The sequence below is a fragment of the Taudactylus pleione genome, unplaced genomic scaffold (genome assembly GCF_031769625.1).
Source record: "Taudactylus pleione unplaced genomic scaffold, aTauple2 ptg000201l, whole genome shotgun sequence".
NCBI classification, from domain to species: Eukaryota; Metazoa; Chordata; class Amphibia; order Anura; family Myobatrachidae; genus Taudactylus; species Taudactylus pleione.
The window spans coordinates 48,908,974-48,935,000 of NW_028284603.1; the positions used below are offsets into that span (position 1 = coordinate 48,908,974).

Here is a 26,027-nt window from a genome sequence, read left to right on the forward strand (position 1 = left end):
TAAGTGTGTAGTCACCTTAACAAAATAGCGCTAACCATCACAATATGCATTGTTTAAAAGATTCTCTACATGCCAACCCCAGCGTTGAGACTAGTTCCTCTCTATCTTCAGAGAAACAGAACCACTTCATATTACTATTGACAGAGGGGGTGATTCAGTAGTGGACGGAATTGCAAAGTTGCACTCAAGCAGCTGTGCAATTCCGTCCTTGCAAATATGCAAATATCTGACACCCTCTGCTGCATTTGCGATACCAGCACTGCGACCAAAGGATAACCATCACGACCGGTGGACTATTCCAGCCTCAGCTTACGCAGGCTGGCCAGCTTGGGAGGCAAGGAAACTGTGTCTGCATTTACACGAACGACGTCCGCCCCAGCACCGCCCCTTAAATGCCTCTTCCTGTCAATCAGACAGAGGCATAGCAGGGGCTGTGCGCAACCTGGGTCCTGCGCATGCGCAGATTCCCGATAATCGCAGAGTACAATATTCCTAAATCGGTATATCTATTAAATGGGTCACCTGCATTATGTGCACATTAACAGAGGGAAAATAGGAACATGCCTACATGTTAAGCTGGCCATACATTGCCTAATAATCGTTCCAACCAGCCAACTAAACAGCTAGTTTGAATGAGTGTATGGTACTGCATGATCAGAGGTGTAGCATGGAGCCTTGGTGCCTGGAGCAAACACGTGCTACAGCGCCCCCTTTCCCACGGATGAGGTTCACAAAAGGAGGCGTGACCTATTAGCAACTGCCATAAAATGGATTTTGGATGATTCCAGACATTTATTAATCAGTGTGTGTGGATATCTTCCTAACTATATTAGTGAATGCCCAGCACCAATGCTAGGCTAATAATATCTTAGATATAAAATTAATTGGTCTATTTGTTTGTTTGTCTGTCTGTCTGTCTGTCTGTCTGTCTGTCCGGTTATGCATTTGGAAACCCCTGCACCGATTGGGATGAAACCAACGCAAGGTGGTCCACTTGGATCCTGACCAGGTTTTAGGGGGGGTTGGATCCCGGTCGCACCTCCCGTTGGTGTACGCTGGGCAGAACTTTGACCCGGGAGCCTTTTCTGGGCCTTCCACTGGATGGATTTGGAGGAAAACTTCACAGAGGGGTGGCAATTGGTCTGGGTTGCCTAATGGAGTGGTTGGGGTCCCGTTCGGACCTCCCGTTGGTGTAGGCTGGGAAGAACTTTGACCCAGGGAGCATGTTCTGGTCCTTCCACTGGATGGATTTTGACAACATCCCATAATAAAACTTAATAACTTGAAGATTTAAACCCGGGCAACACCGCGTACTTCAACTAGTAGAATAAATATAATGCACAAAAATGTTGGGGGTTTTTTGTTTTGTTTTTTTATATTGTAATCAAAATATAATCTGCAAAACAGTGCTTCCAATATATGTTTTGTATAATAATATGATGTTGGCAGTCTGTTTCTAAATATATATTAACAGTAACGAAAGTGGATATATGTTAACACTAACGTAAGTCGATCCATCTAGACAAAGAATATACTGTAGTATGAGTTAATAAAATAGCAAACAGGTGTCAGCATAAAGTGTATTGAAGAATAGAGCACATATACCAGGAAAAGAATTTGCAAAAAAAGTATGGAAATGTTAGAAAATTACCAACACTGCCTTACAGTGTAGGACGGAGTTGAAATGTTATATAATGTTATAAATTAACCAATTTCTGTGTAAACTTCAGTAAAAAAAAATTTCACATTAAGGTTAGGTTATAAAATAAGATTTATTTACGAACAATTAGAAAAATAGGAGAATAAATAATAATAACCTCCAGAAAGGCTACATAGATGTTATATGATTTAACAAGAAAATAAGGAGATAAAGCTTCACTCCATAACATGCAAAACATATGCTTCACTTTATCTATAAAGTCTGTTAAAAGTAGTGACGCAGGAATCCTTTATTGCTGATAGCAGAGGAGCATCACGCAGGTCCTCTGGGATGCAGTGGAACCGATACAATTTGTAATCGTAGTTTATCGCGACAATAAGATATTATGTACCACCGGGATGTATGAACAAAACACATACAGGTCGCTGATGCAATGCATTCTACATCCTGCCCTATGTATCATGCCCTCTTTGTCACATATATTGTAAGCCTATGCCCTCCATTACACCATTTACCAGCCTGTAGAGCCCAACTAAAATATTGCCAGCATGTCACTCACCTCACCATTTACAGAACACATGCTAACTGCATCCTCCAATCACAAGATGGCGCAATAATTAAGCCCTGTTTAAAAGAGTTTCATAATACTGTGCCTGAGTGGAAGCTGCAAGCATTGGGGCCAATCAGATCTAATGGTCACGGCAAAGTAACCATTCACAACCGCTTAAAGTGTGGTTAAGCTGCTATGGTATACAGAGCAGCTTGGTAGCTCTCTGCGCCTCGCCCCTGGGACTGCCAGTCGAGACTGCGATTAGCAGAGAGAGCACTTCCAATGGGAAGTTACTCCTCAGCTATTCCATGAGCTCTATCTGGCTCTAGGGGCTGCAGCCGATACAGGCCCGAAGAACTACTGCCAAATCCCAAGGAGCCACTGGGGGAACAAAGGGAGGTTGAACACCCTGGAGGAAGTTGTGGATATCCGGATGCGGAGCAATTCTACGTTTGAACCACACTGACAGTGCAGAGACATGCACTTTCAATGAGGCCAGGCGTAGGCTGAGGTCCAATACAGTTTGAAGGAATGCCAGTATTCTGGAAATTCGAAAACACCTGAGGGTTGTAATCTCTTGTATGGCACCACTGGAAATATGTATCTAAGCATCGTGTTGATGACCGAGCTAGAGAATCCTTTGGACCTTAGGAGGGATGTCTTAAGAGCCACGCCATCAAAGGCAGATGATCCAGGTCCGGGTAAAGGCAAGGACCTTGAGACAACAGGTCCGGACGCTGAGGCAGCTGAAACGGAGAGATGATGGAGAGACTCCGAAGATCTGAGTACCAATGATGTCTGGGCCAAGTTGGAGCCACCAGCAAGACAGTGCCTCCATCTTGCTTGAACTTCCAAAGAACTTGAGGAAGCAGGGAGACTGCAGGAAATAGGTGTGCAAACCAGAGGGTCCATTTCACTGACAGAGCATCCACCAGGCTTGCTTCGGCATCTCTTGTTCTGGACCGTACACTGGCAACTTGTGATTGTGTAGGGAGGCCATGAGGTCCACCTCTGGGAGACCTCATTTGTCCACTAGGAGTTGAAACACCTCTTGGTGAAGAGACCATTCCCTGGATGCACGTCATGATGGCTGAGGAAGTCCACTTCCCAATTGAGAACTCCCAGAATGAACACTGCCAAAATGGTCGGGAAATGAGATTTTGCCCATGTCAGAATGCGTGACACTTCTGTCATTGCTGCCCGACTTAGAGTGCCTCATTGATGGTTGATGTAAGCCACTGTGGTGGCATTGTCGGACTGAACCTGGACGGGCTTTCTGTGAAGAATGTGCTTTGCCATCATGAGGGCCCTGTACACAGCCCGAAGTTCCAATATGTTGGTGGGCAGGGATGCCTCTACCATTGTCCACCGGTCCTGAAAGGAGTGTGGACCGGTCACATCCCTGGAGACTGGATTCCGTTGTTAGGAGTATCTAGTCCGGGGTCCAAAAGGGGTGACCATTGGTTAGATGAGATGTCTGTAGCAACCAAGAGAGGGACAGATGCACCTCCAGAGAGAGTACCATCGTCTGAGCTCTGATCCAGTGGGGTAATCCGTTCCACCTGGAGAGGATCAGCCCCTGCAGGGGCCTGGAGTGGAACTGAGCATATTCCACCATGTCGAAAGTGGACTCCATGGATCCCAGAACCTGCATCGCCGAGTGGACTGACAACCGGGGACTGAGGAGACATCTGCGTACTCGCAGCTGCAGTTAGAAAGATTCTGTGCTGGTGAGAGTCCAGAAGGGCTCCCAAATGAACCATCCTCTGTGAGGGCATTAGGGAGGACTTTTTCCAATTGATTAACCACCCATGTGCTTGTAGGCAAGCAACTGTCAGTTGCAGGTGGTGGTGAAGCACTACTGGAGAACTCGCCAACAAGAGGAGGTTGTCCAGATATGATAGGAGCTGGATACCCTGACTCCGTAGGTGGGCTGCCATGACAGCCATCATTTTGGTAAATACCCTTGGTGCCGTGGACAGGCCAAAGGGTAGCACCCAAAACTGGAAGTGTCTTTGCAGTATAGCAAACCGCAGATAACGCTGGTGAGAAAGCGTTAATGGAACATGTAGGTATGCATCCTGAATGTCCAGTGATACCATGTAATCCCCAGGTTCCACAGCCAGTATGATGGATCATAAGGTTTCCATCCTGAACCTGGGCACCCTGAGGAACTTGTTCAGAGATTTGAGGTTGAGGACAGGCCGATGAGACCCATTTGGTTTATGAACCAGAAAGAGAGTAGAATAATATCCAGTCCCTCATTGATAGCGGAACTAGTACAATTACCCCTGCCTGCAGCAAGGACAGTATGACTTTCTGGATCTGCAAGGCCTTGGTCTTGTCGGTAGGAGGGCCTGTGCAGAAAAATTGGTGGGGATGCCTTCGAGGGAATGAGAGGGCGAACACTTCTCTTACCCAAACGTCCTTGGTGGTTTGACACCAGCACTGGGCGAACTGAAGTCGGCCTTCCGCTCTGTGGTCCCCCATAGGGAGGCCCGTCCCGTCAGGCTGCGGGTTTATCCTCCGGTTTGGAAGCTTCTTGGCAGCGGACTGCCTAGGGAAGGACTGCCCTTTGGATTTTCCTTGGGTACGAAAGGACCGAAAGGAGGAGCTTGGAGACATTGCAGGAGCAGATGCTGAGGGCAGAAATGCAGATTTAAATTTGGCCAAAGTGTCAACAATCTTGTCCAGGTCTGGACCAAACAAAATCTCCACATTATAGGGTAAGGCCTCCAGGCCTTTCTTAGAATCCGCATCCACGGTCCAATAGCGTAGCCACAGAGAACACAGAGCAGACACGGCCACAGCCGAGACCCTAGATGTCAGTAGACTAGCATCCAGAGCGGCCTCAACGATATATGCAGCCGCGTCCCTAATATGGCCAACCAGTAACACCTGATTCTCTAGAACTTCCAAGGAGTCCTCAAGTGTATCAGCCCAACTCTCTATAGCCTTAGCTACCCAGGAGATAGCCATGGACGGCCGGGCAACAGCTCCTAAAAGAGAGTGTATAGACTTTAGGCAAGTTTCCACCTTCCTATACGTAGGATCCTTTAAGGAAGAAATAGAAGGCATAGGTAACGTTGCACTTTTAATTAACCTTGTAACGTGTGAATCCCCTGTAGGGGGAGATTCCCTCTTTTACTTACAATGAGCCTCAGGAAATGGGTGACATGAGATCAAATGTTTTTGAGGTTGATACCTCTTACCAGGCGATTGCCATGCCTCAGCAATGTGATCCACCAGCTGATCTGATAGAGGGAACACAGCCGAAGACACCTTTATCTGTTTAAACGGAGGGTGTTTGGATTTAGGGGCTGGTTCGTCATCCTCTATCCAATGCAGATCTGACCACACGCACCAAGGCAGGAATATTAATCCTTGACTTGGGCTCCGCTTCTTGCCAAGTACAGGAATGTGTCCATTACCCTTGTCAGACATGTCTGCAGGGAAAATGACGCACAATAGCACACTGCGGATCTGATTCGCTAGATGCATTCGCACGCTAGATGCGTATCAAAATTTTGGCAAGGCAAGCGATCGCACGGCAAGGTATTAGCATGCCCACTATATCTTAGCGTGTGATCGCATTGTGTATGCAGATGCCCACCAGCTTGTCTTAAGACACCAACGTCATCTCCAGGAAGTATCGCAACCATCGGTACATTGAGTACCATCGGAAGTGAACGTAGCGCTTGTGGCTGACCAAACCCTATTGCAAGCACTGCAAGTGCTTCAGTGTAAAATACAACCAGGTGACGTGTTCTATGACGCTGCCTCTTAATTATGCATGCCTCTGAAACAGCGTTAAGACGCTCAGACATGCCTGCGTTCACACCTCCACTCCCCCAGCCCGTCACCACCCACAAACAGCATCTCCTGTCACTCATTCTGCCGGGCAGTCTATGTGCAGCGAACGACCGCTTTCCGATCGCTCGCACATGCGCATTGCGATGCATACACATGCGCAGAATGCATACAATCGACTGGCTGCGTGTGAACGCATCCTAGCGAGCGGGTCTGAATCAGGTCCTGTGTACAAAGCAACCACCAGTATGTATAGATACTTACAGGGGGCAATATAATGGTCCTGTCTTATGCTTATGTAAGCTGCTGGAACCCATTGCCAAAATATGTGCAGCACACAACAGTAGGTGACAGACCTCACACACAACACATTGGATTGAAAAAAGATAATCTATTTGAGATCAAATAATACCTAAAGACTAAAATAATAATAGCGCCCTCTTTCATATATTTGTTGTGTATTTTGTTTATCCTTCTAACAGGGGATTTTTATGAGGGGAGCAGCTGGTAGTCATATACAGTAATTTAAATTATAGTTGCAATATTTATAGCTCAAACTGTAGGCATTAGAATTGTGTTTATATATATATATATATATATATATATATATTTATACAGTACATATATATGAGGTATGAACCACCCTAACAACGGAATTGGTATGAAATACCGTCGGCCGCATGGCCGGCGGTTCGATTCCCGTCAGCGGCAGCCCGACAGAAGCAGAGTGCGACGCAGCGGAATCCCGACAGCGCTGGAAATCCCGATCGTGGATAGGTAAGTATCCACTAACCTAACCCCCCTAACCCTCCTTAGGGGTGCCTAACCCTAACTTCCCCCCCAAGTGCCTAACCCTAATCCCCCCTCTAAGTGCCTAACCCTAACCACCCCCTTCCCCATTGCCTAAACCTAAGTCCCCCGGGGGGGTGCCTAACCCTAAGTCCCCCCCGGGGGTGCATAACCCTAACCCTCCCTCCCCCTAGCCTAATCCTAACCCTCCCGGGGGGGTGCCTAGCCCTAAGTCCCCCCCGGGAGCCCTAAACCTAACCCTCCCCCCCGCGGCTGTCCGCTCGCGGCGCCCGGCATCACTACGATCGTGATGCCGGGCGCCGGTCTCCCGGCGTCGGGGAAATGCGGGCGTCTACATCTAGACGCCCGGCATTTCACCCTTGCCGAGATAAGACAGTCGGGAAGCCGGCTGCCGGTATTTAGGCAGTCGGCTTCCCGATTGCCTCCCCTAACAACACCTGTATTAGGGCAGAATGAGAGAAAGGGTACAGTCATAAGCTGACAGAAAAAAGACACAGATAGTGCTAGCACGAGTCACATGCAATGCAGGAAAGACGCTGCAAAGCAGCACTATATTTAACTACACAGACGCAGTGTCTGGTACGAAATAGCTCTACATACGCTGACCCTGGGGAGAGAACGTTGACCCTGGGGAGAGATACAGTGCTTTATGCGAGTAGCTCTGAATGAGGGCCTAAGTACAGTGGGTATAGATGTGGGTTAGCCGGGAGCTGGTATTTTAAAAATCTAGAAAGGTAGCTAGCTCCTCCCCCTCTATACCCCCCTACAGGTCAGTCTAAAAAAAAACTGTGCCCAAAGAGAGCTGGAAATAAAGAAGTGCAGAGTAGAAGGGAAGCTACAACATACTTGAAAAAACAAGAACATACATAACCAGGCAGACTCTGAAGAAACAACTGTCAGAACCTGGAAAAACAATAAACAATGCAGGTAGGAACAGCGCAGGGTGGGCGTCCAGTGTCCCCTGTGGAAAATCCTGTTTTTTCACTCATCCACTAGGGGACACTGGAGTCTAAGTAAAGTGGGGACATCCCAGAGCACCCATCCCGGGTGGGAGAGCGCTGAGAACCCTGCAAACCAGCACGGTCATAGTACAAAACAGAGGCCACAAAAGTGTCAAAACTGTAAAGTTTTACACCAGTATGTCGGCCTGACCAAGAGGCCGCCCGTCAAAGAGGAGTCAGAGAAAACCCCGCCCACGAAGGACCCACCGAGCACGTAGAATGCTCTGTAATAGCAGCAGGAGGCTGTTTAGGGGCGGCCAGATAGACGAATCCAACATGAAAAAGTTTGCTTTGAAGCCGGCCAGCCAATATGAGCCTTCTGATATCGAATAAAGCGACTCCGACCTCCGGAGAGATGTTGTCCTATCCACATAGATCCTAAGAGCTCTGACGACATCTAAGGATCTGGATGCTGGAGAATCGTTGTTGAACACTGGGTCCACCATCGGTTAGTGTGGAATGCAGACACCCTCTTAGGCAAAAAACACATCTGCGTGCTCAGCCCTATCCTCGTGAAAAATTAGGTAAGGAGAACGACACTCACCGAGTAGAGGCAAGCGCCAAAAGGAGAACCACCTTCCTAGATAAAGTCTTTTAAACTCTACAATCTGTAAAGATTCAAAAGAAAAAAGGAAAGCTGGAGAAATCCAAGAACCAAATCCAAGTCCCATGGGGCCGTTAGAGGAACAAATGGAGGTTGTAACCTGATGACTCCTAGTAGGTAGATCTGAACGTCCGGTAATAATGCTAGTTTCTTCTGAAAGAAAACTGACAGGGCCAACACCTGAACCTTCAGAGATCCCCTACGAAGGCCTGCTGAAAAACCGGCCTGCAGAAAAAGAAGAAGCCTTGACTTCTTACAGAGGCAAACCCCGGAGTTCACACCAGGAGACGTAAGCCCTCAAAAATGATAGTGTCTTGAAGTGACTACTTTTCGAGCCCGATGCATAGTAGGAATCACATGTAAAAATAGCCCTATTAAAAGCCCCGCCGTTAAACAAAGCTATTTAAAGTCCTGATAGATAGGCAGAAACTGTAGAATATCCTTTTGCAGAGGAAGAGGCCACGGGTTGTCTATCAGTAGAAGACGTAGGATTGAATACCACACCCATCTGGGCCAATCTGGAGCCACCAATAGCACCCTGGCCTATTCTCCCTTGATCTTCTGAAGAAGACGAGAAAGTATGATTGGTTGAAACAGGTAAACACACTGAAAAAGGAGTTGTTAGAACATCTACTACCCACACCTGTGGGCCTCTCATTCGCGAGCAGTAAAGCGTCAGTTGATGGATAAACCCTGACGCCCTGAGGTCTACCCAAGGCAGACCCCACCACGGAAGCAGTTGCTGAAACACTTGAGGATTGTGCGGATGAATGTCCTGTCGGCTGAGATAGTCGGTCTCCCAGTCTTATACTCCTGGAGTGAAAATTGCTGTCCAGAGAAGAATGCGGCTTACTTCCCTCTTGGCAGCCCGACTTCTGGAGCTGCCCTTTCTGCTATGTATGCCACAGCTGTAGCACTGCTCACAGGTAAGAGTAAATCTGCCACCAAAGGAGAGATGTTCGAACTCTGGGTGACAATTTGTACCTGCTGATGAAGAACAAAATAAAGGAGAATTGCGACCCCGACAACTGAGAGAGGTCCAATTGAAATGACCGGCCCTGGAACCTCCCATAATGGATGGACTCAACGGACACCACCATCGACCTCAGCAGTCGAATGCACGGGTGCACTGACACTCAACAATGTCGCAGTATCCTGTTGAATGGAGGTGACCCTCTTCTTGAAGAAAGAACACCTTATTTACAGTGTCCAAAATCATTCCCAGAAATGGCAAGCGCTGAGTATGCTGTCTATGAGTTCTTTGGGAAAATGAGAATCCAACTGTGTTGTAGGAGAAGATTGGAAGTAATCCATATGTCTAGTAACAAATCTAGGTACTGATCCAAATAAGGAATGATAGTAATACCTTACGTCCGAAGCAGGGCCCTCATTACGGCCATGACCTTCCTGCAACTCTAGGTGCTGAGGAAAAACCGATAGGTAGGGTCTGAAATTGAAAATGAGACTCTCGCACCTCAAACCAAAAGAATGCCTGATGAGGCCAAATGGGAAAATGGAGGCAGGCATCCCTTATCTGAAAAGACACGATAAACTCGTCCCTCTTGAAACCTGCAATGACCGATTGAAAGGACTCCATCTTGAGTCCGAAGGTCCGCAAATTTGTATTGAGAGTTTACAGATTCAAATAAGTCTCACCGACCCATCCGGCTCTGGAACTACAAACAAGCTGGAGTAAACCTTTTCCCCCTCTGGTGGACTGGAACCTGTACCACTCCTCGAGAGAACAGAAGCTAGCCTATAGCTTCCTGCCTCACAACCCGTTAGTCTGTTGACTTTGGTTACCAGTAGTGAAAATCAAGGCGGAGGTTGTAGATGGAATCTAGCTTCAACCCCTTAATAACAATGTCCCGGATCCAGACATCCTAAGAAGATTGAATCCAAACTCTATGAATTCCTGAAGGCAAGCTCCCAGCCTGGGACCACCCGGTGAGAGGGAAGTGCAGCATGTGTCTGAAGGCTTATCCTATTGAGACAAGGATGCAGTGGCTCTACCTCTGCCTCTGGAACCACGGGAGATAGCAGGCGCTTCCTGGAACGACCTCTGAATCTCCCTGGTACACGTAAGGACCGAACGGTCCTGCAAGGATTTCCTAAGAGGAGGAGCCATAGATGGGAGATAAGCGGACTTGCTGTCTGTGACTTGAGATATCCACTTATTTAGCTGAGATCTGAACTAGAACTTCTCTAGTGGCACCTGGAGGCGCCACTGTAGCTGTCTAGGGAACCACTCTGTCCCTAGACAGCTACAGGTTTGAAGCCTGCAACCGAGACCACTGCCGGGCTGAAATGGAAGAGCCTCCACAGCTCTTTATTGACTCTCCATCGGCTTTCTGGAAAAAAGATTACATATGTTAAAGCCTACAGCACCTGGTATTCCCAGACGGTCTCCCATCCAAGTACTAACCAGGCTTGACCCTGCTTAACTTCCAAGATCAGACGAGATCGGGCGTGTTCAGGGTGGTGTGGCCGTAGTTTCCTTTGAATCTTCCTCTAGGAAGCAGCTGACTAAGCAATCTGTTCTGCTAAATGGATCAGATCTGCCGATACTACAGACCTAAGGCCCTCAGAAAGTTGTGTCCCAAAGTACAACAGCCTTGTTGACCCAGCAGCTTACTAGTGCGGGACGAAGGGACACTGTAAATCGACTTCAATGTATTTCCTTGATCCAGCAGCTTACTAGTGCGGGACGAAGGGACACTGTAAATCGACTTCAATGTATTTCCTAACTTCCTGTTGGAAGATTCCTTTAAGGCAGGGCTCGACAAATCCCGGGGGCCAGGTCACCATGGCTACCAGATTTTGCTGCCTGGCTACCAGATTTTGCAGTGAGGGAGGAAGCAGATCCCCATCAGCTTTGGCGCAGATTTGTGCCTATAGTATTGTTGTGTTCATATGCACAGGAGTGCATGTGCTGAGTGTAGCCTGCGGCGACTGCTGTCCGTGTCCGTCCCGGCCTGCGCTGACGACCCCTCTCCATCCTGGCATGCTCTGATCCCTGCTGTCTGTCCCAGTCTACGCTGATTCTCCTGTACGCCTCGGCTGTCTACTGTCTCCTTTATCTGGCTGCATATAGCTCTCCGGTAATAGGGTCTATGCGTGGCCAGGGATATTGGAGTGGCTTCAGAGGGATAGTGGTGTGACCACGAGGGGAGGGATGTTTTGTTGTACTTTCTTGCACCATTGTTTTATGTGAAATGTGGTCCGTTATTACTGGAGGGTGGGGAGTGAAGCAGGGGAGCTGTTCATTTTACTGTATCCATTCAACTGTGACCATTTTGTGGACTAGTATAGTGTGTATAACAATTGCATAATACACAGAGCTGTGCTCCTCACTAATTTTTTCTGGGGGGATGGTGGTCTGGCTCCTACACTTTCATTCTGGCGTCTAGATTTTAGAAAAATTTGTCAAGCCCTGCTTTAAGGAAACAGCTCCTGGAACCGGGAGTGCCGTCTTCCTAGACAGACGGAACATCATTTTTTTTTTTTTTTAAACACTCTGAACATCTGGGTGTTTCCACGCAGAGGTAAGGATTTTGTCACGGCTGCCGACACTTGAGACTCCTGGAGGGAGGGCAGGCCTACTAGGCACAATAAACTGGGGTGGTCTTAGGTATGACCTTTCCATAAAACTCAGTAGCACAGGATAAAAGTAAAATAGAATTTATTCACAAAAGAATGATAATCAGCAAGGTCTCAAATAAAGTCTCAAAGCACAGAGGTTCACATATGCAATAATAAATATAGGAGAGAATCCCCAAATATATATATGCAGTCTTTAACATATAAGAACTAATGTGGTAGGGAACTCCTAGTCCAGAATGAGGCCAACACCTCAGGATAACACTGAGAACCTTTGCCAGGGTAGAACCCTGTATTAATGGAAAACCTGGAGCAGAGCGGGCCCTGCAGAATAATATAGTTCCAGGACAGGGCCGAGCCCTGTGGTGCAGTGAGAGATGAAGCAAACTTGAGCCTTGTGGGGTAGTGAAGTTGGAGCAGGGTTAAGCCCTGTAAGGTGATGAGATTCCAGGACAGGGTTGAGCCCTGCAGCGTGGCTAGAGTTCGGAGCGGGGTTGAGCCCCGTGATGCAGAGAGGATTGTAGCGGGGTCGAGCCCCGTGATGCGGAGAAGATTGTAGCGGGGTTGAGCCCCGTGATGCGGAGAAGATTGTAGCGGGATTGAGCCCCGTGATGCGGAGATTGTATCGGGGTTGAGCCCCGTGATGCGAGTAGGGTTCAGAGCAAGGTTGAGCCCCGTGATGCGGAGAAGATTGTAGCAGGGTTGGGCCCTGTGGTTTGGCTAGGGTTCGGAGCAGGGTTGAGCCCCATAATGCGGAGAAGATTGTAGCAAGGTTTGGGGCCCTGTGGTGTGGCTAGGGTTCGGAGCGGGGTTGAGCCCCATGCTGCAGAGATGACACTGCAATGATGTAGTTTACAACTGTAACAAGGATGAGTTCAATATCCACAGGAACGGAAAAACAACAGACAAAGTAAATGGTGCAGCAAAATGGTGAAACTACAGTGATGGAGCAATAAGAGTCCAAGAAAAGACCTGAAAGCAACCTTGCACAGACACTGAGACACAGTTAGTAACAGGCTTTATACTAGAGGTCTGTGATCCATAGGAAGTTTCAGAATATGTGACCCAAATGGAATCAGGTTTGAAATAATGAGCAATCTAGGAATCCCACGACCTGACAACACCTGGGAAACAGATGATCACTTTAACACTCTATCCCCAAAATGTGAAGCATGCCAGCAAGCAGGATAGCTCCTCCAACGACCACAATGGAACTTTGGCAAAAGTAGTCTATCTTTATGTACTGAAATAGTCGCAGTCCTGACAGGATTTAATCCAATATCTGGGAAGGTGACAGCCGGTCTGTCTTTTATTAAAGATGGACGGCGTAGATTAAGTAACACCTGGCGGATTGCAGCAATCAACGCCTTTACACCCTGAGATAAAGGTTCCGCCTTCTCAGGTTTGAACCTCACCTTCCTTTGTTCCGGCATCTCGTCCTCTTCAGACTCATCCCACCTAAGGGGATTCGGAATCAGTCTTTTAGCGAGAACTAGAGAGGACGAGGCCGTGGAAGGGGCCTGGGCTGACATAACATTAGTGAGCCCTTCTACAGATCTGGCTAAAGAAGGTGCCCAATCTGTTCTGAGATGGCCGACCTCTGAGATCTGGCAACCTCTCTCTCTCTGCGAAAAGCCCCCAGCTCTGCAGACAGATGAGACATGACTGAAGTAAACTGATCAGCCCAAATAGTTATCTTTGCTAAACCGGTACTGTCATTTAAGTACCATGTGCTGCATCGATTGCACCACTGTTTGTAAAGCAGCAATCTGAGTGAAGCGCATTTTTCACACAGCAGGGATGCAGATGACTGTCCCCCTTGCAAATTTCTCTGCACAATCTCTGCAGGAAACGTCTATTGAGCAGCTTTAGACTCCTTAGAAGTCATGTACTGACACCTGACCCACACACCCACAGAGTGAAGGGACAGTGAGAAACACAGAGACTGTATATAAAGGAGAGGAAACAGTAATATAACGGCATATAGTGGATATTGCTTTTTACCCAGCCCAAGCAGCACTGATGCAGTGATTAGCGCTGTCTAGCACAATATAATGTGTTAATCTCTGTGCAAACACAGAGTAATTCCTCAGTTACCTGACTGCCTCACAATCTGGCAGTCAGGACAGTCTTTCCGCTGTTCTCAGCGTGACAGGCAGCAGCATGTTATATAAAATGGCCGCCAGCCTCCCTTAGGAACGCTGGAGGACGCTGGAAGGCAAGAGCAGAACAGAGTGTTAGGCTTCGGCCCCCCGCTACGGCACCCGTTTACAGCGCTGAGCGGGCTGCTTAACAAACTTCCCACCTATAAGTATTCCTGGCAACCCTGTTACTCAAGGTGCCAGGATGCACTAACCTTATGGCTGCCAAGTGCTGCCGGTGGCAGGAAAGCTAGCAGGGGACGGCGACGTGCACCGCACGCAGCGTGTCTAGGTACCTCCCAGAGACAGTGGTCTCTGCAGCTAAAGACCCCAGCGCACACCGCAAGCAGCTGCGGTGGGGTCTCTCGGCAGCTCCATCGTAGCAGACAGGCAGGGGGCTACCTGTCTGTGTCCTCATATGCTGATCGAGGATCTTTCATTTAGTGAGCCCTTTTAGAGAGCCCATGCAAGCGTGACCAGCTTCCTGGGCACAAATTTTAGACTGACCTGTAGGGAGGTATAGTTGGGGAGGAGCTAGCTACCTTTCTAGATTTTTAAAGTGCCAGCTCCCGGCTAACCCACATCTATACCCACTGTACTTAGTCTCCAGTGTCCCCTAGTGGATGAAGGAGAAATGGAATAAATTAATTTTTGTCTTCAAAATTCTACACACAATACCCCATAATGACAACGTGTAAAGAAATTTTTGAGATTTTTGCAAACTGAATTAAAAAAAAAATAAATCACATGATAGCGGACAATCTGGAAGAGAGACAGTTTGTCATTTATCCTTCATTCTCAAATTCACTACTCTTCGATACAGGTCTGTACCATATATCCCCTCTCATGCTAACACTTACACCAGTGGTTCCCAAACTGTGCACCGTGGCACCCTGGGGTGCCTCAGGACACTTGCAGGGGTGCCTCAGGTTGGTGGTCCAGCACCAAATCAAATTATTTATGGTCAATGTAATGTAAATATGTGGGCAAACAGAAGCTCAAACCTGTCGACAACCACATAACTTGACCTAAGGATGACAGGTCAGCGCAATTTTCTTCACTTTACTACTTTACTACATTTTTTCTGAATTTCTCAACAAATGTTTGCTTTAGGCGTGCCGTGAAAACAATGCTGATACTCTAGGGTGCTGATTCAAAAAAGTTTGGGAACCTCTGACTTACACACTATCACAAGAACAGTGATCAGAACATTACATTTTTGGACATTTCAAGCAATATTACACAAAATATAATTGCTACAATATAGCTGACATACGGTTCGTATTTTGGGATACGTTCGGCATCCCGGCGGTCGGGATGCCAACGAGTACATTACCACCGCAGGAATGCCAACGCCGATCAGAATCCCGGCACCGGGATGCCGAAGGTAAGTAGGTAAGTAGCGGGGTTGGGGAGAGGGTTAGGCCCTAAAGGGAGGGTTAGGCATTAAGGAGGGAGGGTTAGGTTTAGGGTGTAGGAGGTAGGTTCAGGCACTTGGGGGGAGGTTAGGCACCAAAGAGGGAGGGTTAAGGCCCCCATACACCTAAGCGATTTCTGACCGATTACACGATTTTCGACTCGCCATACGATCGATTTTGTAAGAATCGTGTCTTTTTTTACTCTGAAATGATATGATGCACGCTCCCGTAGCTCCTTCAATCGGTTCTTCTGATCATATGTGCAGCACATCTTATCCGTCGTATTCGTATGCTGATCGTGCATTGTTTTTCAGCATGTGATGAATCATGCGTCCGAACGTCCGAATTCCAGCACTTGACTGACAAGTTACTGTGTATGCCCACTGCAGACAGTGGCCGAACGGACAGGAGCAGCATTGAATCTGGAGAGAAGATTGTGCAGGTATGTATAGTTTATACAAAGGCCACTGGCCACCAATGCTTTTCAGATGCATAGCGGTTGTTGCCCTGCACAGACTGAACTAGTCTGTTTACCCAGCAATGGCCACACCCTGTTTGCCCATCCCTGCTCCGTGCTCATCATCTACCTATTGTGACCCCCCCACAATGAGCAGTGGTCAGCAATGTTTAAAATATATATGATGTATAGTGGCCATCCCTGCTCCTTGGCCACCTATGTGCCTAGCAGCCACCTTTGCTTTTGCTTGTATGACCATCGGTCAATAAACCCGCCACCTGCCATGTTTTTTAAATATTCTGCTACTAATTGGGATAGATGTTTGACCACATAGATCAGGGGTCTTCAAATTTTGGCCCACCAGCTGGTGTGGAACTACACATCCCAGCATGCACTGGCACCATTTTGATATTACAGCATGCTAAAAAAGTGTTGTAGGGCATCCTGGGTTCTGTAGTCCCACAGCAGCTGGGGGGCCAAAGGTTGAAGACCCCTGCCATAGACAATTATGCTGAATTAATATAATGTCAACTTTTTTATTAACCATAAAACAATAACACAAAAACACATTAATAGTACATTTTCACACACATATTTTTAAAGTTCAAATAACACAATTTAAGTCCACAGGGGAGCCCCATAGTTCTTTGGCCACCCCCACTGTTGAGGGTGACCAGATTAAAAGTCCACAGGGGGGGGCCCATAGTTCTTTGGCCACACCCACTGTTGGGGATGACCAGATTAATAGTCCACAGGGGGGGCCCATAGTTCTTTGGCCACCCCCACTGTTGAGGGTGACCAGATTAAAAGTCCACAGGGGGGGCCCATAGTTCTTTGGCCACACCCACTGTTGGGGATGACCAGATTAATAGTCCACAGGGGGCCCCATAGTTCTTTGGCCACCCCCACTGTTGGGGGTGACCATAATGAAACCACCCAATGAATATGTCCTTCTTAATTTTTTCCATTTTTGATCTCCATAGAAATGTCTCTGGATGGTGAAACAGAATTCATCACTGGCTTTATCGAGCTATACAGGCAACTTGACTGTCTTTGGCGTACAAAGTCAAAACTGTACCACAACCACCAGAAGCGGACCCTGGCCTTATTCATATTGTCGGGGTATAGTAAGCCATATCACGGTGATGCATCATCCCTAGTGTGGGTGCGTCAAAAGATACAGAATCTACGTACTGCCTTCGTTAAACAGTAGAAAAAGGTGCAGGATTCCAAACGTTCGGGAGCTGGTACTGACAGCATATACACACCCACGCTATGGTATTATGACATGATGATGCTCCTGGTGCAGCAGGATCCCGTGAGACCTTGTCTAGAGGTGTTGGCTGAGTCAGAGGAGTGCAGCCTGCTGGAAGAGGAAGTTGGTGCTTCTGCGGACTCATCTATGGTAAGTTTTTTAAGAATTAAATAGACTTCTCTTGCCACGACACTGCACCATCCCCATTAAAATAGGCCATATATTCTTCTCTGACCTTTTTGGCCAGAGAAGAACCGGTTTCCATAACCACTGGCATCGCCACAGAGGAGAATGGAGCAACCTCTTCCGGATGATCGGGGTCTTCAACTGAAGGTGTGCCCAATAACCTTTGCTGGGTGGCTTTTTTCCGCATGAAGTTGTGCAGGATACAGCAAGCCATGACCACCCAGTCAATCTTCTCCACCTTTAAATTTATGGGGGTATGCAAAATCTGGAATCGGTTCCTCAAAATCCCGAAGGCGTTCTCCACAATTCACCTTGCACGAGATAGGCGGTAATTGAACACCCGCTTATCATGGTCCAAGGCCCTCTGTGGAAATGGTTTCATTAAATGTTCATGAAGGGCGAAAGCCTCGCCATCACAAACACAAAAATTGGTCCATGTTTAGTTGCCTCTCTGGACGGCAAATGTAGGGTGTTAGTGGTGAGCCTCTCATAGAATGACGTGTTCTGAAAGGAGCCACCGTCAGAAGAACGCCTGTTCTTCCCCACGTCGATATACAGAAACTCGTAGTTTGCGTTCACCACAGCCATTAGAACAATACTGAAGTAGCCCTTATAATTATAATAGTAGGAACCACTGTTGGCAGGTTGGTTAATCCTAATATGCTTGCCGTCGATTGCTCCTCCGCAGTTAGGGAAGTGCCAACGGCTCTCAAACTCCTCCCCAATGGCTAGCCACTCTTCTGTCGTTGTAGGTAATTGTGAAAGCAATTGAAAACTACATTAAACTCTGTAATTTATAATTTTGAATTTTTTTGAACAGACATCAAGCACAGATATCAGAAGCACACCGGACCTACACAGAGAAGTTAATCCAGTTGACAATCCAAACGACACAACACCAATTTAAAAAAAACAAAAGACTAAAACCAAATATGCGGAAAGGGAAGTAGACCCACTACTTATCCAGGCCAGACAGGCCTTATTGAAGCCACCTGATGAATATGACAAGTTTGCGGCCTATGTCAGTGCAGCACTCCGAGAAATGGTCGTGGAGCAACGGTTTCAATTTGAAAGACTGACATCAGACCTTATTTTTAAAGCAAGGCAATGTCTACTGACATCAGAAAGTAGCATCATGACCCCACCAGTCGTTCCAAACACCTGTACACTCACCACGCCAAGACACACCTACTATTCCAGCCAAACATACCATCCACCAACGGGAAACTACCAACCCTACCAGCCAGATACCCCACCTACCTCCACCTTCCAAACTCTGCATCCACCTACCTCCTTCTACTCAACTCATCTCCAACCAACATCATCCTACCTTCCTGCACCACCAACCACCTCCAACTTCCAATCAACTCAGCCACCACCCAATTCCACTTACCAACCTCTTGCCATAAACAGTAGCTCATTACAAACTGCTACACCCCCCCACCTACCATCCTGCTCCAGCCAAACAACTCAGCCACCCCCCACCTCCTCCTACCAACCTATTCCTCCAACCCCCACCTACCACCCTGCTCCACCAAACACCTCCTCCAGCCAAACAACTCAGCCACCCCCACCTCCTCCCAACCTATTCCTCCACCCCCCCACCTACCATCCTGCTCCACCATATACCTCCTCCAGCCAAACAACTCAGCGCCCTCCAACCACCTCCACCTACCATCCCCAAACAACTTCTCCTACGAAAATAGTAATACAACCGCAGCCTCATACCAAACTACTTCTAGCCCACCCTCTCCTCCCAATTTATTTACACTATTACGTGGACAAAATGAGGGCAATGATGTTTTATAATAATTGTTAGGTGTTTTGCCAAATCATTTAAACACTTGTTTGTTATGAAGGAAGATGCATAATCCCTGGTAAGTATGGTCTGGAATGCAGCATGGTGTTTCTGGCCCAGACTCTCAGGCGGCTTGGAACACATGCTGAAAGTGCATGACAGTGGGGCCGGGACCACTGATTTTGCACTTTTGGCATGTTTGCGCCCCTGTAATCTGGGACACAAACACCAAAACTCATGCCGCACCATACTTACCAGGGTTTGGGTACCTTGTTGATCATTTGAACATTTTACCCATCTTTATATCAACATATATATATATATATATATATACATACACGTTTTACATAAGAGATTGTTATTATGTTAATTTAACACAGAACAATATCAAAACAGAAACTAGAAATAAAAAATTTCTGTGATTTTACAAAACAATGTCGGTGTTTTAACTTACCTTACAGTAACGAAACTGCAGCACCCTCACAATAGCCTTGCACGTCTCCGGGATAATGCATCCCAAAGCTTGAGCCGAGATGCGGGTCCCAAACTTTAGGTCCTCAAAGGAGCAACCCGTAGCCAGGTACCTCAGCGTAGCCACGAGCCTCTCCTCGGCCGTGATGGCCATCCAAAACTTGGTGTCCTGCTTCCGGATACAGGGGGTCACCAGACGCAGCAATTCCTGAAACGTGGTGTCATCCATCCGCAGGAAGTTGCAGTAGTCGTCCAGATTGTTCTCCCTCATCTCCATCAGCATGGATATATAGGACTGACTCTCCCTTTCCAGCAGCCAATCCTTTGTCTAGCAGGACCTCATCCTCCTCCTATGCTGGGCCCTCTCCTCACTCAGCTTGACCACAGCATAGGTCAGCAGTGCTCTGTAACGGCAGGGATCCATCACCACAAAAAAAGCAGAAAACAGACCGACCACAGTAAATAGAGCAAGAAGCACTTTGTAAAGCTAGGCAATACAGGGCAATGCACAGTAGCTAGCAATGTGGAATGTTCAGCAGGGTAAAAACCAAGCCTCACTAATCACAGAGCAAACAGGAGTGCACAGAGCTGAAGAGGCTGGCATTTTTTATACCCCCCGTTAAGCACAGCCCTCTATTTGAAATTAGGCCCAATCGATCGCATGGTTTTGGTGATGCACACGATCAAACGATTCGTCATATAGTGACGCAATGATCTTACGATTGATCTTATGAAAAACAAGTGTAAAAATAGCATCAAAACGGGAGGACTGGACTGGCGGTGATTGAAGGGAAATCATATGATAAATTGGTTCTTATGTGAATCGTCTAGGTGTATGGGCCCTATTAGGGTAGGGAGAGGGTTAGCATACTGACTAACAAGTGACGGTGTGTTAACCCTGTCGAGATCTTGGCATTGGGATTCTGACCGCCGAGATCTCAACTGTCGACATCCCATACCCAACCCCATTTTTTTACCCACACTCCATTCATATAGTATAAGTCAACTACAAAACAAAATTATAACTCATGATAAACTAATTGGTCATCAAAAAAACAGGCAAATCAAAACATAAAACAGATTTATTGCAGCTTGTTACTTTATTTCATCACTGCAAGCCATTTTGGATACAGTTAGATTTGAGAAATATCTGTTGTTCTTATTAGTCATGTTGTGATATAGTTGACTTACATAGCTGTGTGGGGATTTAACTGTTTTAAGTGTATTTAATGAATTAATGTAAAGGTGCGTACACATGGTACGGCAAATATGCACGATATTAACGATATCGATCATATTGTTATTGTTCATATAGTGCATTTTTCGGTGCCTCCAACAACCTGAGATGCGCGGGCACGTATGGACGATAAAGATATCATCCATCAACAGTACATGCAGGCCATCCTGGTCGGTTCCGACCAGGTTACTATAGGGATCGCGTACAAGTATTAGTGGAGTGGGCATACACTTTTTGATGCTCACTTCCTTCACCTGAGGTAAAAAAAAAAAAGGGGGAGCATCTTATTACTGGGACTATGATGCAAGGTTTACAGGAGGAAAGCAGAAATTGCAACAAAATGTTGCTTGTCCTATGCGCATAGAGCTCTATTTTTCTCACAGCTTTCTTGTACAAAGATTTTTTATAAATTTTTCTTGGATGTCCAGTCCTACTTATTGTCCTATTATAGTAGTAGCATTTGCCTAAAGCTTCGCTCGCGTGGATGTCTGTTATTACTCAGCGGAACTAATTTTACAAAGACAGTAGTGGCATCTAATATTGTGATGTACAGTGGTGGCCAAAATTGCGGACACTTTAAAATTTGAATGTTTATCAACTTCGAATGCTTATATAAACTGATTCACTTCACGCAGTGCAATGACTCATATATCAAATGAAAGGAAATTTAATGCTGAATTCAACACAATAACACAAACACTTGCATTACAAGGGAAGTTATGCCATGAAAACAACACTTAGGGTGAAAATCCCTGTGTACTTGATGTTACTGTCCTATCAGTATTTCGATCAGGGTTTTTCCCGGGAAATTACCCTGCTCGTGTCTGAATGGTGCTACCCCCGGAAATTTACTATTCCCAGGCTGCACCAAGCAGCTTTTACATTGGCAGCGCAGAGCATCCTATAGGACGCTCTGCACTGCTGCTCATTACAATGAGTTGACAGCACTCTGCGCTGCTGCTCACTACAATAAGTTGGCAGCGCAGAGCGTCCTACAGGACGCTCTGCGCTGCTGCTCACCACCCCCGAATCGGTGGCTGTGGCGCTCACAACCGAGTCAGCAACCATGGCCGGGTCCTCACACCGGCACTGGAGACCGCCTGTGGTTCGCAGCCACAGCGGGCCGCCCGCACTCCCGCTGGACCACCAGGGCAGATAGGAGTTATTTTTTTTAACTATTTTAATAGAGGCTGCACTTTGATGACATTATCAGCGGCAGCCGGAGAGGGGATAGGCAGACGGCAGAGGAGAGGCAGGTAATATGAAAAACCCGGCTTATGTCTGAAAGGGGTCTACCTGGGAATTTCCCAGGTACACGCTGTAGTGTGAAAGGGGGGTCTCGAACAAATACCCAGGATTTTGCACAGGAGAAATTCCTGGGTCTGACCAGGAAATTTCCTGGGTCGTATGTCTGAAAGGGGTATAACTCGGGAGCAAGCCATTTAACCTACAGTAACACTGAAAGGTTGCAAGCAACATGTGCAAGACTCTATGGCGCATATGTATCAAAGCTTGATGTGAGATAAAATTGTGAGATATATATCGCCAATCAGCTTCTAACTATCATTTTTTAAACACAGCCTGCAAAATGTAAGTTAGAAGCCGATTGGTTGGTGATATATATCTCACAATGTTAGCTCACATCAAGCTTTGATACATATGCCCCATTTGTCTTGGTGCGCCATCTACTGAACTGACATGTATAATGCAATTTCATGAGTCAATGTAAGCTGCCTGATTAGTGCTTAATATATAGTTGGATTTTTCTGCGGAATAGATCTTAAGATATATATATCTATGTATTTACATATATATATATATGTATTTACATATGCATACATATATAACTGTTTGCATTTGGAGTGTGCACTATATGAATATATTGTATATATATTTACATACATATAGGACCTCATTCAGAGGCGCTCGCATTTTCGCTCTGAATGATCCGGCCTCCTGGCCGCTCGCTAGGCTGTGGGTTACCACCCACAGCCTTAACGAGTGGCCAAGACTATCGCAACCATCGGGGCTTGCGACCCTTGTGGTAGGGTCTCGTCTTCCGCAAGCCCCAGAGCTTTCGGCTCTAGCCGGAAGCTCTCCCACTGACATCACTGGTGATGTCAGTGGGGCCGCCTACAAGCGGCAGACGTTCACTTGGGAACGCCTCCGTTTGTGAAGCCAGTCAAGCCACCCCCCCAACAAAACGGGTCGAGCTGTCGTTCAACATCGACACCCTCCCCTTTTGTAGTGAGCCACGGAGCAAGAGAATTTCTCTCACTCCGAGGCTTGCGCATGCGCAGTGCGCACAGCCAAACATCGACCCACTTGCGAGCGGGTCTGAATGAGACCCATAGTCATTTTGGACTTGTGGAGCCTATGCAAATTCCGATAAAAAATGTTTTTGTCTCCATAGTCCATAAACAGACCTTAAAAGTATATTTGTCCCAAAAATATATATTTATATACATCTAGTCATGTTTGGCTTGAGGAACCTGCACACTGCACGCGTCAAGCATGTGGTTTTTCCTTTATTGCTCCTCTTCCTGATGTCACATTGAGATAATACATACCCCAGTTTCTTTCTAGGTGACTAAGCTATACAATATTGAAAACGCAATCCAAATTCATCACAGTTTTAGCCTGATGCCGAAACAAAATTTTAAAAAGATTTTTTTGTCTCCATAGTTCATACAGTCCCAAGGAGTACATTTCTCTACAAACACTTCTATGTACAGACACAACCATTATAACTATATTATAAGTATAAATTTAGGCAAATCTAATGAGCTGATTTTTTTTTTTTTTTAAACAACCTGTCTGATAAACGAAATATTTCAGCTCATTTAACTGCATTCAAAAATAAGAGGAAGTTCAGGAACATACATGACTAAATCTCTATTGTATAAATACCTGAGGTCATACTCCTGGCATGCCACTTATTTTTTAATTAGTTACTCAAGATTAAATACTGTAGTAAAAATATCTGAATCTACGCTCCTGAAATTCCTACTTGTATTCTCATTGCAGTTACCAGAACAGAAAAAGTTAATTTACCAGTATTTAATTGTGGGCAACATGTGTAAGATGTGCTAAAGAAAAGTACTAGCACTACTGATTAAAATAAAATAAGAATACTAATTACAGGACGATATGGCATTGGATACTTTAGGGCGAGAATATCAAGTCCCGCTCCCTCCTCCAGCAGTAGTGTGGACCGGAGTAGTGGGCTCAGGCTGCATAGTGCACTGAAGAACTAAAAAGGCGTCTGCGCTGGCGGCTCCTTCTTCACGCCACATTCAGACCTCTGACGACTCCGAGTGTACTGAAGACACCAATGTATATCACGCAATCCGCCATTTTACATTTGGGCAAAGTGTATTCGAGTAGCCACGAAATACATTATACACAATGCTACACTTCCAGCACCATTACACAAATAAACAAAACGTCACTCGATTTTAAAAGCTTGTAAGCCGCTGCCAAATCTATGAATTCTCGCCTTGCAGAATAACCCTCCCTCATTGGGCTGTGCCTGTGTGCGTGTATGTGTCATTACGGCACCAACTGGAGACGCGTCCAGCGCTTGATGCAATGAGAGACCCTCCCCAAGTGACGTCAGCAGCTAGAGATGTGGTGGAGGCATGTCCCCGATCTGCCGGCTGCTGGGGGCCCGGCACTCAGGCTGTGTACACCAGGTAAGTGGCTTGTGACTTTTTATGGGAAATGTTTAAACATATATACAGTATAATGACCTGTACATACTTACAGTGTCACTGCCAGTATGTACTGTGTAACTTGTAAGTAGAAAAGTAACTTCCTGCCCTTTGAAGAGTGTACATTTTTAGAATGTAAGCTCTTACGAGCAGGGCCCTCTACCCTCTTATACTTCTCCCTACTTTAGTTTCATCTACTTGTTACTCCCCCCTAGGGCACCTAACACTTGGTTGCTTATGCTCTGCTGCTTATGTGGATGTTATGGTCGCTAATGTAGCAATGTATATTATCCATGTCCTGGTTAGTGGCGTATCTATAATGTGTGCAGTGTGTGCGGGGCACACGGACCCCCCGGGTCCAGGGGGGCCCCGCACCGCACACACTGCAGTCATATTATTTTAGACTTGCCTGTCCGTGGTCCCACGTCGGGTGTCTGCGCTGCTCAGAACACCGGAAAATGGCTGCCGCTGCCATTTTCTGGTGTTCTGCGCATGCGCAGTAGACTCCGGGCACACTCTAGTGCCCGGAGTCTACTAAGACTCCGGTGGTTGGCTAGCCACGTCAGACGGCTGCCGGCCATCAGGGAGAGAGGAGGGGGCCCCGCAGAGGGAGTGCACGCGGGCCCCCTCATCTCTTAAGACGCTCCTGGTCCTGTATTGTATTGTTCTGTAATTCGCTTGTCTACAACTTGTTTATGCACTGTGTAAGGCGCTGCGGAACATTTGTGGAGCCATATATATGTATAAATCATGATAATAAATATACGTGTCCTTCCAGCTAGTACTGCAGTCATTGTACATTGTATGTGTGACCCAGCTCCGGCAAGTTCATGTCTCCTAGTAGTTACTTATAAAACTAAGAATAAAGCCTCCTCCATTCTCACCCCTCTTTCTTATTCTATTACAGAGCAGAGCTGCTTCCGACTATGTACTATTGTCACAGGACACTTTTATATAACCATTTACTTAGTCTTCAAAGTAAGGTTTAGTTTTATGACCTCAATATTCATGTTCCCTTTTGTCAGTTTCCCTGTTTATCTTGTAACGTTGGTATATAATAGATATTGCATCTTAAAAAGGATTTACAAAATAGTACTTGTGTGGTTTTAGGTAATATGATTAACAGAATTATTGATTCATGGGTTTTATTGCTTGTTTTTATATTTTCTGTTTTCTCTCTGTGCTTATTAGTTTCAATATTTTATGTTATAATGTTACTTAGGGGAGATGTACCAAACCTTCTAAAGAGTGGAGAAGTTGCCCATAGCAACAATCTGCTTTTACCTATCATTTTGTAGAATATACTTGATAAGTGC

The 26,027-nt window shown here is 46.5% G+C and overlaps 1 protein-coding gene and 1 pseudogene across 1 annotated transcript in view; one reads left to right on the forward strand and one right to left on the reverse strand.

Annotated features, from left to right (window-relative positions):
• Window positions 1-10,811: 10,811 nt before the first annotated feature.
• LOC148518373 (5S ribosomal RNA) lies at window positions 10,812-10,930 on the reverse strand (annotated as a pseudogene).
• A 13,619-nt stretch (window positions 10,931-24,549) lies between these two features.
• ENTPD6 (ectonucleoside triphosphate diphosphohydrolase 6) overlaps window positions 24,550-26,027 on the forward strand; it is a 37,768-nt gene continuing 36,290 nt past the window's right edge. Inside the window, 2 exon segments of the mRNA XM_088477361.1 lie at window positions 24,550-24,663; window positions 24,666-24,693. Coding sequence (XP_088333487.1) covers window positions 24,627-24,663; window positions 24,666-24,693 — 65 coding nt within the window. The 5' untranslated portion in view covers window positions 24,550-24,626.